Below are 16710 nucleotides of genomic sequence, written 5' to 3'. Positions count from 1 at the left end.
GTGTGCAAATTTAATATTTTCCCCAAGGGCCAAAGTTATATATGGAAGAAACAAATGATCCTAATGACTACAAAAAGGTTGCATTCGAAAAAAAAAAAAATCCAGTGGGGGAAAAGTTATCGCTACGAGGGATGAAACATTTGTTCTCCAGGGGGGATATTTTTGGTCAACGAGAAATCTTCACTACAGCGAAATTAAATTACCACTAATTTTAGAGTTTTTCTGGAATATCTTCAAAACAAATAAAAATATTCGAAAAGCAGAAACGTAGTGAACTAGACAATACGATTTTCCATGTGATACCTTTACCGCAATTCACCTTTATCTGTTTTTGGTATGTTGCTATTTACAGAACCCTCAAAAATGCTAAATCTATCTACAGTTGCAAATCGAAAGCAGATAGATCAGTTGTGATAACGGTATCACATGCAAAATCGTACTGTCTAGTTCACTACGTTTCTGTTTTTCGAATATTTTTATTTGTTTTGAAGATATTACAGAAAAACTCTAAAATTTGCGGTAATTTAATTTCGCTGTAGTGAACAACCTTAATAATATCCAATATCATTGTCCTAAATTTGAGTTGAGTTGATTTTGAGCTTAACGTCCCGTTCAGCAGCGAGGCTATATGAGACGTGGACCTACTAATTAACGTGGAATCCGAACCACATGAGCTCCCGCCGGGAATCGAACCCGGGTCTCCCACGCCAAAGGCGCTGTCCTAAATTTGAACTTTAACTGCTATATAGTACTCGATTACTGATTTACCGTCACTTTTCAGCAAAGAGGCTGTAGACATGGACCTTAAGATGAAGTCCAAGGAAGATGAGTTCTCACCAGAAAGCAAACCCGAGTGTTCCACATTGAAGGCGTGCATGGTAAATATTTAGTCACGAGAAAGCTTTTTTTTGTTGTTGTTGTTGTTGTTTTCGAAATGAAAAAGAAATGAAATATCTAGTTTGAGAATGAAATGAACACTATTGATTGATGTATGCCGCATCTTTGGACATTTTTAATTGTTCTCTATTATTATTATTATTATTATTATTATTATTATTATTATTATTATTATTATTATTATTATTATTATTATTATTATACTGCTTAACGAACGTAGTTTCAACTGAGTAAATAATGTGCTTGTAATCTGATCACGTTGTATATTATCTCAGTGTCAGCACGGCTGACCAGCTCACAGCGTAGTCATTACCATAGCAACTAACAGGACTTGACGTATAACTTACACAGTTCCCGCTATGGCAGCGTTTCTCAATCTGTAGTCTGGTCCTCGAAATCTGTTCTTGTAGTCCTCTTGGATGAGAAAGAGAGAGAGAGAGAGAGAGAGACAGAAAAAATGAAATTCAACTGAAATGCATATCACATTCTACCAGACAGGTAGAAAAATTCAAACAGGTGCGGAGACATACTTGACCATTTTGTTTCGAAATGGACAAAATAGAAGCAGTCGAATCAGAATGACAGAAACGGAAGGGATGAAAGAGAAACTAAATCGTGAACTCTGGCAAAGAAATATAACAAAATCAGGGAGGAATGCAGTGTGTTCTTTCTTTCCTCGATGTTAATATGGAAATTCAAACAGTGCTGTCAAAAATCTGGATATTGGAATATTCGGATTTCGAAAAGTTCAGATTCCGGATTTAAATCCGAATTTCAGATCTCGAATTTAAAAATTAAAATTCATGATTTTTAATTTGGATATCTAATCCGAATCCGGTTTTCGGATTTACTAGTAAATCGGGCAAGGGGGAGGGAGTGAAAACTCCCCACATGGATCTGTGTCAGTTTCGGAAACGAATCGTGGTGTAGGAGAAAGAGCTTATTCTGTGAAGACACCACAAGTGGAGACCATTCTGTTCTTCCTCAAGAAATCAGTCAAACTGGGAATCAAGAATTCAAAGAAGGGTGTGGAAGCTCTGGCTACGATTTGTTACTCTTGCCAAGCAGCAGTTTTACAAGAGCGTGCTGAACACTGCTTTAAGAAAAAAGAAAAGAAAAGAAAAGAAAAGAAAAAAGAAAAAAATCTGTGCTCCGGGCCCTGAATCTGAAATGGACATATCTGATTTGGAATTTTAAAGGCTCAGGACAGGGCTCAGGACAGTGCAGTTTCTGGATTTTGCTGCATACAGCCCACAGATTAATTCTCATGTGTTACAATACATAGACCCTAAACGTTCTCATACATGTTGTTATGTGTTCCTACTGTCCTCTTTCTTTTCATCATTAGCTTAGGTTTAGGTTATTATTTCATTTTTTCGATATTCGCCATTTTATGCTCCAAAGCACAGACCAGGTGCTACACCACTTTTCTCCATAGGCATATATACACAGATTTACTCCTGTTAATTAGCACGTTGTACTTTAAGTTTATAAGCTTTCTAACTCAAAACATCCATTTTGCACTTACTTTGTTATTGCAGAGGGCCCTTCAATTGGTGGTCCATATGCTTTATTGAAACAGCATTGCATATTACAATAACAAAACAAAAAAAAAAAAAAAAAAAAAAAGGACGGAAGGAACTTTGATCCTTAGCATTATGTATGCACTGTTTCTTTCATGTTGCATACCTATTTCTAACACACAAATATGTACTCTTGCTCCAAGTGAGTTCTATGATAGACAAACACTGTGTGCATGTGTTTTCTCGAGGTTCTCCCGTTTCCTTCCATTTTCTCCATTCAACCATTTGATTCCTTCTCATCATCACTGTCTCTTTTAGCCTACACGGCATAATCTAAGCCGTGAAACATAAAGATTCCATCTTTTCGGGAGTATATAGGGCCTACTGATTTTAGTTTTATGATTGCACTATGAATGAATATGAACTGTGTAAAGACACTTAAATAACATTTTTTATAATACAATAAATACAGAAACTTTCTTCTATTTTCAATACTTTCTTTTCATTCGAAACAACTATGTTACGTATTACTGAACTTGGAAGGCAAGAAACATAACGTGAAAAAACTAGGCTCCTATTTATTAAACAAGGGAGAAGGATCAACTGAGAAGTTTCATGTAATTCTAATGCCCAAAAGGGAACAACTTAATAACTGGTGTTGTTTCAAGAAGTATATATATTTCTGGTTAAACAGCATTCTTTTTGTACCATTATTGTATAATTATATATATATATATATATATATATATATATATATATATATATATATATATATATATATATATATATACATGAGCTGACATAAATTATTGAGCCTACTTCCTGTAGGCCTTACAATGACTAAATTTGGCATGATTGTAGCTTTCCGGAACTAACCGACAGGAAAATTGCCAAAAGTGAATATTTTTAATTTTTAGGGGGTCTAAAGAGGGGATGAAAAATTTCCCCATATTATTTAAATGGGACTTTTTTCGGATCTATAAACTCATGTTTTAGGTACTTAGAATTAAAATAAAAACTTGAAATTCGGTATGCTTGTACGTTTTCGTTAGCACTACCTAACTAAATCAGTAAAAATAGAAAGTTCAAACTTTAGAGTGGTTTTATGGGGAAGTGAAAAATCGTTCCCATGTTATTTATATGGAACACCTTTTACACCCCCAAATTATTGAGCACTTCCTGTGGGGCTACAATCATTAAATTTAGCATGATTGTAGCTTTTCGGGACAAACCCACAGAAAAATTGCCAAAAGTGAATATTTGTAACTTTTAGGGGGTCTAAAGAGGGGATGAAGAATTTCTCTATGTTATTTAAATGGGCCTCTTTTTTGGACATATAATCTCATGTCTTAGGTACTTAGAATTGGAATAAAAACTTGAAATTCCGTATGCTTGTACGTTTTCGTTAGCGTTAGCTAAGAGAATCATCAGAAATAAAAATTTCCAACCGTAGAGTGGTTTTATGGGAATCCGAAAAATCTTTCCCATGTTATTTATATGGGGCGTCTTCTACACCCCAAAATGTTTAGGCACTTCTGGCAGGATTAGAACGATGAAATTTGACATGATTGTAGCCTTCCAAGACTAACCGATAGGAAAATTGCCAAAAGTGAATATTTTTAATTTTTAGGGGTCTAAAGGGGGATGAAGAAATTCCCATGCTATTTAAATGGGTGTTTTCTTGGGATACAAAATCTTATCTTTTAGATAATTAAAATAAAAAAAAGAACGATAGAATTATTGGTTCAAGAGGCACGAGGCCGTAGATCGAGCAAAGACATTGTGTGGGGGCGGAGTCCCCCCCCCGGACGGGCAGATTCAGGAAATATGAAGAGCAAGTTCACGAAATTCACTGTTGATACAAAGGCCGATAGATAAGAAATGCGAGGCCGTAGGCCGAGCAAACGCGGGGTTCTGGGGGCGGAGCCCCCAGCTAGCCAGAGGCTAGTGTGTATGTATATATAGTTAGTTAATGCCCCTTTCAGCGCCAAAACTATACGGGACATAGACTTAAATCTCAACATAGAATCCTAATCACATGGAGTACTACGGAGAATCGAACCCAGATCTTCCGCATCAATGGCTCATACGCTAATCATATAGCTACAAGGGAGCTCAGTAAAATTTCTAATGGTTAAAATATTTATATAGAGGATAAGCTCGAAGCTCTAAATTTATCCTTCGCGTGTATTCCTTATATGACCTCTTTACGACATTTTCAAGATTTATTACGAACAGTTTAGTAAGAATGACAAGTGCTTAAAATGATTTGAGTAAGTCTTATAAACGTTCACATACGATGTTTATAAAGACATATTTACCTCATGAATATTCTGTGCGCGTTATTATTCAACTAGCAATGTGCCAAGTTGTTAGCAGCAAACTATTCAAGTGAGCCATTGTGGTACTTAAAATAGATGACTATTCTTCTTCATACCTCGCAAGGTATGCTGTTATTTTTGGAGTAGAATATGTTTGTGACGCTATTTTTTTTTCTTTTCTGACATCTCGTTATGCTTTTTGCACATGAAGTAATTTATGAGTGGGTGCTTCATCCAACAGACAAAAGGCTTCTATATTTTGTAAGGATTGTTCTGCTATCTCATATGTTATTTTCCTGTTCTATATTAGAGTGAGTGGTGAGAAGATGAACATTTCGTTATGATTTCTGAAATAAACGCAGGCTACGTACGAATTAAAATCAGAATAGCGCTAGCAAAACATGCTTTTCATGCAAGAAAAATTTCCTGCTGAGCAACCACAAGGAAGAAGTTTCTAGCAAGTAAGAATCTTTGCATGGGTTGTACTAAGCTATGGATAAGACATGGGCATTAAAAAAAAGAAACAAAAGGACACTTGAGATAGATGAAATGTGGCTATAGAGAAGATTTATGAAGGCCAGCTGAAGAAAATTAAAAGCAACCAAAGTGTGTTTATGAAATTAAAGAGAAAGGAGAATAGTTATATACAATAAAGTGAAGGAAAATCAAATGAGACACAATAGTTTCATGAGAACATCTTGGAAGGAGAATGGTGACTCAGTGGTAGAGCGGTTATCTTTGGTGCGTGAGATTCCTGGTTCGATCCCCGGCGAAGTAAGTTTGTGGTGGACAACATCGTGTCCGTGGGTTTTCTCGGGGTACTCCTGTTTACTCCCACTTTCTCATTCCACCAATTATTCCATCACCATTCACTTGCCTTAATCATCGTTTCCCTTAGTCTAAAGAGCATAATCGTGGGACGTTAAACTGAAATATTTCATTTCATTTAATTTCGTGGTATTAGCACATAATTTATATAAAGTCAATCTATGTAAAGTGATCCAATGAGGGTTCTTGACCATGTTTATTTATTTTCTCATTTTTTAACATGCTATTACCATATTCATTGCAGCATAAAACTGTTTTTTTTTAAAAACTATTGTTTAATTCCGACTCGTTTGTGAGTGGCAGCCAGTTTTGTTGAGCATTGCGGGCTAATTACTGACTTTGCAGATATTAGTATAAACTTGTATACCCGTATTTTACACGTGGATGACTCAAAGACATTGCAACAAACACAATTTTCTTTAGCACTTTCCGTTCTTGAATTTTATCTCTTAGCTCATGAAAAGCCTTCATTGAATCCTAATAGGTGAGAATTGCTCCGTAAGTTTAGCATCGAAAGGACCCTGTGTAAGTTCTCGACAAAAATAAAAGTTCTATTTGCCTCGCTTTTTTGCTGTATTCCTATAGATATAAAGGCAACTCCTCAGGAAAAATATATTTCGACAACACTGATAACGATTTCAAGAAAGTAGGGCCAAAATACCTCAAATGTTTATAATGGAGTATATGGGAAACTACATGTCATATTCGGATTTTTGTAGGTACCGTCCACAACTCTCAGATCAATGATTTGCACATATGGCGTGCATCAGAGTACGGGACAAATAATAGGTAGAAACGAAAGTGGTGTTATGTTTCCTTTGGCTGATACAGGGTGTTGAAATTGGGCACCATCTGGTAGTTTAATAGACTGTATGGGAGAGTATTTGGTGGCTGGGAATTGTATTACGTACCATCAGAGCCTCCGAAATGCAGATCAAGATGATGTGGTGTTCCTCCCGAAGGCAGGGCTGTGACCCGAAGGTCCCTGGGCAAGGTGAACCCACGATGGTTTGCCATTGCCTGCCATGAGATGATGACGTCCGAAGGATGAAACCTACAGTTGAACAAGGGATCCGGACTTCCTCTGTCCCCACCGGGAATCGAACCTGAGATCCCTTGATTACAAGGCGAAGAGCTTATCCATTCATCCACCGGGGACACAATCTTACAAATAAGACCATTGTCATATTATGATATTTAATATTACGAAATAGGCAGAAAAGAAAGTGTTTGGGTCTGTTTCACACACACATACACTCACCGATACACACACATACATAGACACACAAATAAGGCGTCGGAAACATAAAGATCACAAAGTTTTAAATTCTATGGGATTGGACAATATTGTCCGTAGATGTGAATGACAACACCACGATTAGTGGTCAAAATGTGCAGCAGATTTCTTTATAACCAAAGTTAAGTCATGCCTGGATCTTCATTACCGTAACAAAGAAAACACAGTTCTGACCAGAGCAGAATGAAATATATTAAAAACTATACTTACAATGTTTTTTTTTTTTTTGTAAGTATAGTAACACATTGTAAGTATAGTTTTTAATATATTTCATTCTGCTCTGGTCAGAACTGTGTTTTATTTGTTACTCTACTTATCCAGAGCCATGGAGTTTGTTCATTACCGTGTATGTCCTTAGTGTCGAGAAAAATACCACTTAGGTGCGAAGCTGGAAAATGAACAGTTTCACAACGAGCAGCACCAAGATAACAAAGAACAGAAGCTACATGCGAGCAACATCCGAGAACACGAGCTCCACTGGGGCATTTGCAGTACCATCCAAGAATAGCGTTGGCTGCTCCTGATTTTTCTGGATCATATTTAATGAAAAGTGTGTACTGCAAACTCTGTACATGTCGAGATTGAATTTTAAACCTCAGGATGTGTGGAGTGATATGAAAATGGAACAGTGAAAAACTACCAACAGATTTCATGTGCTCTGCTGCATATGCGTGAGTATTTTGGATTTGATAAATTACAAGCGTGATTTTGAATAAGTATTCTTCTGTTAATCGAGGGAAGTCAGTAATTGACGATCCGCCACACGGTTCTTAAATCTTTGCTGAGCGTTTGTCAATATCACCGGATGTCTGTAGTTTCTTTTGTAGTTCGTTTGTTAAACGAGAACGTGATAAGATTTCAATACTTTTGCCAGACTTTTCTGGTGCATAGTTGGTCAATGGAAGCGCAAACTGATTCTCTAAGGCACCTGCAATGAGTAAATACTCGCGTAAGTAGGGAAGAGTCGCAATTGGAACCCTATTCCTAAACATCTTGTATTTCATTTTGAGATGGCCATTTTCGCCTCTACACACCACCTGCCCTTTGTGACAATACGGGATTGGTTTGCAGCCAGGCAGTCATGCTGCTTCTTTCCCTTTTCTAAAAGACATGGCATTTTCGCAATGATCCCCGCCTCCTCCAACACCGTCATGGAATCTAGGAATCCCCTATCAACCAAAACGCAGTCCCCTGGTTGTAAGGGCTGGTTTAAACCATTTGTGGTGTTGGCGAACATAGAGTTAGTAATACTACCATCATTATTTACACTAACAAATGGACCAAGAATGTCGACAATGTACCCACTGGGTGTAACGATCATCATGGGTTTCACTGACGGACGTCCTTTTTGCATACTATAGAGACACCTTTGCAGAGTGTAGTTCGTCGATTTTTCGGTGTAAATGTATGTTCCGTCAAAGACTAAAACCAGCTTGTCATCCCCTACCCCATAAAGTTTGCGGGTCCAAGCTGGAACCTTGTTCAGAAGAAACGAACGAGATAAATGCTTTGGACCCAATACGGACGGTACAAACTGCCTCATCAAAGCCTGTCTGACTGATTTCAATGCATTTGACACACTTACGTGGCATGGATATCCAAATATTGCTCCCAGAAAGTCATTACAAAGATCATGCCTGAGTTTCATTAACAACATGCCCAGTCTGGTTTCAACGCTTGTAACACTACTGTTATGTAAGGTGTCACAGAAGCTGCACAGCAGTCAACTGTTCATTGTTCAATCCCGTGAATACTACTAACGGTTCTTCAGGAATTTCTGCGAGGTTTACCTTCATGTGCATAGGCACAGTTGACGTATCTTCAACGTTGAGATCCGATCTCTGACTACCCATTTCTGGTTGTTTCTGCACACTTCTCACAGAAGAACTTGCCTTTATGTAGCATGTTGTACATAGTACTGTTGATGGACCGAAGCACTAGAATGACTTACCTTCGTTCCCACGCATGTAACTAACCGCTTGTAAGAACTCACTTCCACGCACCGGGCGCTTTCTTTGCCCTCTAAACCATAGTTCGCACACGGAACATTGCCGATGTTTATCCGTGCTTCCATCGGAAGCTATTTGTCACACACATCACCAAATTGTTGTGAAATGAATAATATTGCTTTTGCATTACACGTTTCCATACTGGCGAAACCTACCAGAAAATAACACCAAATAGTACACAACAACAAAGTTCGCATAAAATTCGCGAGAAACAGAACAGCAAAAGTCACTGGACGAAAGCATGCAGGAATTGCAACTTCTTGCAGGCACAATGAAGTAGGCACAACATACGAATCGATCGCCACCTACTTGCAGTCATTAAAGACGAGTAAGCTTCTACAGAAACCAACATCTCCACAATGACGCTTCTACTGTACTTCCCTCGATAGAGGCAGCCTCGCAACATACAGATAGCGAATATGAAGCGAATGTTTGCATATACATAACCTCAAACGTCCAGATCGGTCAAACAGAACATAATGCCACTGACGTCTTCAAGTATTTGCCCCTTACCCTGCTGTACATCATAATATGACAATGGTCTTATTTGTCAGAATATGTTCCTGGTGGATGAATGGATAAGCTCTTCGCCTTGTAATCAAGGGATCTCAGGTTCGATTCCCAGTGGGGACAGAGGAAGTCCGGATCCCTTATTCAACTGTAGGTTTCATCCTTCGGACGTCATCATCTCATGGCAGGCAATGGCAAACCATCGTGGGTTCACCTTGCCCAGGGACCTTCGGGTCACAACCCTGCCTTCGGGAGGAACACCACATCATCTTGATCTGCATTTCGGAGGCGCTGATGGTACGTAATACAATTCCCAACCACCAAATTCTCTCCCATACAGTCTATTAAACTACCAGATGGTGCCCAATTTCAACACCCTGTATCAGCCAAAGGAAACATAACACCATTTTCGTTTCTACCTATTATTTGCCCCGTAGTCTTGTGCACATCATATATGCAAATCATTGATCTCAGAGTTGTGGACGGTACCTACAAAAATCCGAACATGACATGTAGTTTCCCATATATTCCATTATAAACATTTGCGGTATTTTTTCCCTACTTTCTTGAAATCTTTATAAGTGTTGTCGAAATATATTTTTCCTGAGGAGTTGCCTTTATATCTATAGGAATACAGCAAAAAAGCGAGGCAAATAGAACTTTTATTTTTGACGAGAGCTTACACAGGGTCCTTTAACAAGTCCCACTTTTTGGAGCTGAAGTTTATAATGAAGGCATGATATAGCAAACTTGATTTTCTTTTATTATAATTACATATGGTACTATAATACTTAATCAGTATAGCTAGAATAATAAAACTGATACGTGCTTATTACAATTCTTATCATTTTTTAAAATTTAAAATTTTGTAATTTTTACAAAGTTTGAAGTATGATGTCTCTGGTGGTATACATGGAATAAAAAGTTTTTTTTTTTCAGAATATACTGTATATCTATATAAGAGAAAACTAAAGTAAAGAGAGAAAACATTTCAACTTTGTACAGGGTACTCCAAAAAGACCTCCCGTATTTGTTGAGGGCGCTGTGTGAGTTGTGGCGGGAATATGGCGACGGAGAGGGTATTGACCGATAGCGGTATAGTGTCATTTTCAGTAATCACAATGGCGTGGCGTGGTGAGCATCGTGCGTTTATTGCGGATGAGTATATTCCTAAGGTGGTTCTGATTACTACCTAGCGATCATTTCCTATTCGGTTCGGACTTAGACGACATGATTCTGTTCCCATAGAAAAAATGTTTATGTTTGGGTATCAGACTTTAGAGCAGGGTTTTTCGAATTAGTCCTAGATGCGACAGTACTATTAGCGACAGGAACTGTTATCTGTCCTATGAGCGACCGATTCATTTACATTGAGATGGTGGAAGATGATATGATTTCCTCTCGTAAAATATGTTTGCCTCTGGCGTTATTAGCGTCCGAACAACCTTGCTATGAAAAATGTACGTGCCACTGATACTGATTATCAAATATATCTTTCTCTTTACTGTGAGTGCAATAAAACTTATCTTAATTTTGAGTTAGATTTGACATAAAACATATCAAATAACTTAACGAGACAACAGGGATATTTCTATGAGAAGTATATTCCTGAAAATCCAATTGTAATATCCTCTTTCTTCTTATATTTAATTCAAATACAATTACTCGCTAAGCAAAGCAATATTTTTTATTTTGGAAAATTTAAACGTGTAACATTTTCGCCAGCTATCTACTTTTTAGCCTTCCAGAGATTCTATGAACGAAATTAGAAAAACATTTCAATAATAAGACAGCATATGAGATTCCTTATATCTGATTGGCTATTCCCAACCAATCCCACCAATTGCAATACAGTGCACTCTAAACAATCCAAAAGGTAAACAAACTATTTAAATTACCTTTCCTCCTGTTGTAAATTACCAGAATGTTACGAAATGGTTTATGTATAGATGTTTATTTGTAAAGATATGTAAAGTAAGGAAGGGAACTGAGGCTTTTCTTATAGATGTAACATTAAGGTTTATTTTTTTAATTATTAATTGTTAAGGGTGTATGTTCCTTGTAATTGTGAAACAGCTGGAAGAAATGAGGCCTCTCAAAATGTAAATTTTTCATAGTACATTTTGTTAGGCTCTAAGTCGCACTAGCGTGAAACAAGTTAAAGAAGAGGGAACCATATCTTTTTCCAATATCTTAGTATAAACGAATCGGTGACTCATAGGCCAGTTAGCAGATCGAATCGGTCGCTCGTAGGACAGTTGACAGTTCCTGTAGCACATAAGACTTGCACCAAAGTTTATATTTCAATAGCTATGGTCATACTGAATGTTTCCTAATGAACTTGCACGAATGTTTTCCACATATTTCTAGCTATTATATGTTTAAAATACAGTATTCTAAATCATTACGTTTGTAAGTTACATGCAATTTTCTTTAAAATTCCGTAAATCGTGGGCAAAGTAACTCCATCTTACTGTATCGAAAGTAGGATGATACGAGTTTCTCAACCTGGGGGTCGCGAAGATAAGCGGAAGACAAATATAATTAGAATCTAATACCGGAAAATATTTTTAAATATTATTTTGAATTTTGTTCTGATAGGCATATTTTCAACGAACTTAAAAGTTCGTTACTGAACTATGTCTGTGTGTTTGTGTGTCTGTCTGTCCGTCTGTATGTTATTTGCGATTTTTTCAATTTTGAACCCTGCATTCGATAGAGCATAAAAAACTATCAGAGAAAGTGATTCAATTTTTCGCGTCACTTTTATCCGAGATATTGACCAAAAATGTCCAACTTCCAGAGATTTATGGAGCCATATCTCGGGAACCGTAAGTCATAGAGAGATCATATTGGTGCTGATCAATATATAAAATGATGGTAAATATTTTGGTACCAAATAGTAATCGGTGGCCACTGTCCAACTGGTCACTGGTTTGGCCAATGGCCAGTTGGCCAGTGGTCACCAATTATTATCGGTACCAAAATGTTTACCATACTCTTAGGTATTGATTAACACCAATATCATCTCTCTAGGACTTACTGTTTCCGTGATATTAGCCAAAAATGGCCAATTTCTAGATATTCAACGAGCCATAGCTCGGGAACCACAAGTTGTAGAGAGATGATATTGATGTTGATCAATACCTAAGAACATGGTGAACATTTTGGTACCAAACAGTAACCGGTGGCCACTGTTCAACTGATAACTGGCCAAACCAGTGGCCAGTTGGATAGTGACTATCAATTAATATCGGTATGAAAATGTTTAGCATTCTATGAGGGATTGATTAACATCAATATCATCTCTTTATGACTTACCATTCCCGTGATATTGGTCAAAAGGTTCGAATTTCTAGATATTTAAGCAGCCATATCTCGAGAACTGTAAGTCATAGAGAGATGATATATTGCTCATTTTTGCGAGAAACAGAAGGCGAGGATAAAAATATTTACTTTTACATGTAGGAACAATCACAGTTATCCTTCCCTCTCCATCTCTCCGTTCTTTTTAAGTTCGTTCTGGCAATGCACTGGTTATTTTTATATATAATGTTAAGAACAACAGAAAATAGGCCTGCTAAACATTTTCAACAGATGCAGAGTTGTTTAAAAATCAAACCAGAAATTATAAGCGGGTAGCTGGCAAAAGAATGTGATAAAATGGGGGTTGCGATAGGAATTAGATTGAGAACTACTGGTTTAGAGCTACAGTTTTTGTACTGAGGTACTGAGAAAACAAATCTCCTGTCCGACCTCTGTCCGTAAGGTCGGAAAATGTAGTGCGTGTGACAGCTTCCATCCAGCAATCTTCAACAACGCTTTAAAAATTCAAAGTTTTGTTAAGAGTCAACTAATAAAGTTAAAAATTTTTACTTTAGCTTTCCTTATATAGATGTATATTCTGTGAAAAGAAAACTATTCCATGTCCCACCAGGATATCATATTTTTCAAATTACAAAATTTCAACTTTTAGAAAAATCATAAAAGATCAGTTGTAGAAAGCACGTATCAGTGTTGTTACTATTGTTACAGTAACTATAGTACCATATGAGTTATAATTTTTAAAATGTCAACTTTAATATTTCACCCCATCATTATAAATTTCAGCTCTAAAAAGTGGGACTTGTTAAATTTTGATGCTAAACTTAGAGAGTAATTATCACCTATTAGGGTTCAATTAAGGTTTTTCATGTTAAGATATAAAATTAAAGAACAGAAAGCGCTAAGAAAATTGTGTTTGCTGCAATGTCTTTGAGTCATCCAGTCGTGAGATATAAAAGTTTACGCAAACGTCTGCAAAGTCAATAATTTGGTACGCCAGGCCCGTAGCCAGGGAAGGGCTAGAGCGGGCAATGCCCGCTCTAAAAAGGACGTTGTCCAAAAGTTTCAAATTGTTTCAGCAAATTCCAAATAGGAAAATCTTGTGATTTTATTTACTAAATAGAGTTGAACTTAGCGCGCATTTCCTACTACTAACAAATGAAATTGAATGTATCGTATAATTCTACGAAAAACAACAGTTATCTTATTGCTAGATATACTCAATAATCTCCCAATACTCCCATTCTGAGTGGCCCCGAACCATTTGTTTCACGATTTGTTTACAAATATACGGAATGAAGAGAACGTTAATTCCTTATATGCACTCAGAGAAAAAAAAATAAAGACGGCAGCAGAACACCGAACCTATTATTTTAAAAACATTTCGTCACACACCATTATAATTGCGCGCAATGATAAGTAGCAGAGTGCTTCGCGAATTTCCAGAAGGAAATAAAAACAGTAGAAAATGAACTACATGCAAATGTACCTCGCCAGACGTTTCCAATTACTCTACTGACTATTATAACGCCATAAATATGAAGCAGGCATCCATCAAGTCATTTTTTGGTGCAAAAGTTATCGAAAATGAGACTAATTCAGAAGCAGGGTCATCTGTATCGCCAAGGTCAAGAAGAAACTAAACGTCAAACATCTGATTTCCACCATGTTGGTGTTGATTTCCATAATGTATCAGACCCTGGCGATACAAAACCGCATCTTGCAAATTTTCCAGGTTCCGACATTTCTGGTTCAATTCGACGATTTCGTTCAATATGGTACAAAACGTGGGATTGGCTCGAGTATTCTGTTATGTTAGATGCTGCCTTTTGCTTCCCATGCCGGAAATATCCGTCAAGAAACAGTGATCCCTCATTTGTGCGGAATGGTTTCAGAGACTGGAAGCATGCAGCCGACAAAAATAAGGGATTTTCTCGTCACGCCGAATCTGAAACTCATAGGCACGCTGTGGCTTGCTACTTGGAGCAACGGAAACGTGAGGACTCGGGCGAAACGGTCGTGAAGAAAGTGTGTAGTGATGTAATTATGAATAATAGGCACTATGTGAAAAGTGTGATGGAAGTTATTCAATTCTTGGCTGTGAATCAGTTGTCCTTTAGGGGAGATTCTGGGTGTGAGCAACTCGGAAAACAACCAAGTGGATTATTCTTAAATTTGTTTGAGTTTAGTATTCGTAAAGATCCGAAATTAGCAGAAATTGTCAAAACTATCCCTGCCAATGCAACACACACTAGTCCGGATATTCAGAATGAGATCATTCATTTCATGGCAGAATCTGTTAAGAGGAAAATAGTAAATGAAGCAAACGAAAGTACATTCTGTTCATTACTTGCAGATGAAACCAGAGACAAGCAACGAATCGGAAGATTTGTCTATCGCAATTAGATACCTTGTGAATTTTAAAGTGCAAGAAAGATGCGTAGGTATACTGAAGTTGGACAAACAAGACGCTGCCAGCATTAAGAACGCCATTTTAGATTGTTTAAGAAAAGTAAAATTCAAAACCGACACGATAATAGCACAGTGCTACGATGAGCACCTGTCATGAGTGGACAGAAAAATGAAGTGCAAGCTCTTTTGTCTGAGGATTTGAAGAGGAATATTTTGTTTGTTCACTGTTTCAATCACCAATTACATTTAGTTATTTGTAGAGCCATTGACACAATTCCTGAACTGAAAGAGTCCTTCGATATTTGTCAACAACTATATTACTTTCTCAGAAAAGGACGCGTTGCAGCAGATTACGCAGGAAGGAGTTTAAAGCGATTGTTGGAACAACGTTGGACTGGACATCTTGACACAGTGACTGTAATTCATGACGACAGGTTTCACATATTAAGTGTGCTGATGGCAATTCAAACTTCCCGTGATGAACACGCGTCAATGAAAGTTGAAGCAACCGGTTTATTACATCAGATCTCCACTAAGACTTTCTGTTTCCTTACTGAGCTCATGTTCAGGGTTCTTGGATATCTAAAACCGACAAACGCACTGCTACCAAGAAGAGATTTGGACATTGATGCCGCTGTGAAGTTAATAGGATCGGTAACGGAACAGCTCAGGTCTTGCCGGCAAGACGAAGGAATATTTGAAAATATCCTTCACGATGCAATGAAGGCATATGCCTTAAACACTTCGATTCAGCAACCATTGAAACACAAATGCACACTCCCCAGTAGCTTAGCTGATTCGGTTGTTGATTTGGAAGGCATAAATTTGGAGAAGGGAAAGGAAGACGAGAAGGAGCTGAAAAGATTATTCTGCGAAGTTCTCGATATCTCCGTCGAAGAAATTCGGAGCAGATTCAGTGAGACAGGGACAGCTGTGATTGGTGGCATTCACCACTTACTGAGCGAGAAAAGAAGTGAAGAAAATTTAAAACCTGTGTGTGATATTGTAAAGTACAAAGACCTGCATTGCAAAGTGCTTCAGAATTTAAAGCAGGAAATAGATCTAGCAAATCGACTGATCACCAAGACATCATCTCTGGAAGAGCTCACAAAACAAATTGGAAAATATGGCGAGGCTTTCCCGGGACTAAAGATGCTTACAGAAGCTGCTCTAATTATTCCGTCTTCTATGTCCACGGTCGAAAACTGCTTCTCACATCTGACAGCTCTCCTTCGACATCAACATCTGTCTATGGGACATGAAAGAAAATCGGACCTCGTTCTCCTGGCTTATAACAAAGATATTCTGCGTGCACTAGATCTAGACCAGTTTGTAATTGAATTTGCGAAGTGCTCACGTAAACTCCTTTTGATGTAATTACTTACATAAGGACTGTAAACAATATTTATTTTACTTATGTCAGGGTTGTTTCTTAATTTTTATATATTCCATAAAAATATTCCATAATCTACTTGTAATAAAAGTATTGTAGTTCCAAAATACTATAATTTAGATGACAGTTAATAAATGTTCCTAAAATAAATTATTATTTTTTACTTTTAGTACTACTTAGTGTATTAAAATATATA

At 37.3% G+C, this 16710-nt stretch overlaps 2 protein-coding genes across 2 annotated transcripts; both read left to right on the top strand.

Moving 5' to 3' along the window:
- The first annotated feature begins 14296 nt into the window (after positions 1-14296).
- LOC145692304 (zinc finger MYM-type protein 1-like) lies at positions 14297-15115 on the top strand. Its single transcript, XM_081767602.1, has one exon. It carries the CDS (start codon positions 14297-14299, stop codon positions 15113-15115), a length of 819 nt encoding a protein of 272 aa, XP_081623728.1.
- A 159-nt stretch (positions 15116-15274) lies between these two features.
- LOC145692303 (zinc finger MYM-type protein 1-like) lies at positions 15275-16498 on the top strand. The gene has a single exon (XM_081767601.1). The coding sequence runs from the start codon at positions 15275-15277 to the stop codon at positions 16496-16498; it is 1224 nt and encodes a 407-aa protein (XP_081623727.1).
- Positions 16499-16710: the final 212 nt, after the last annotated feature.

The sequence above is a fragment of the Thermobia domestica genome, chromosome 8 (genome assembly GCF_964235325.1).
Source record: "Thermobia domestica chromosome 8, izTheDome1.hap1.1, whole genome shotgun sequence".
NCBI lineage: Eukaryota > Metazoa > Arthropoda > Insecta > Zygentoma > Lepismatidae > Thermobia > Thermobia domestica.
This window is presented reverse-complemented; position numbering and strand designations above follow the sequence as displayed.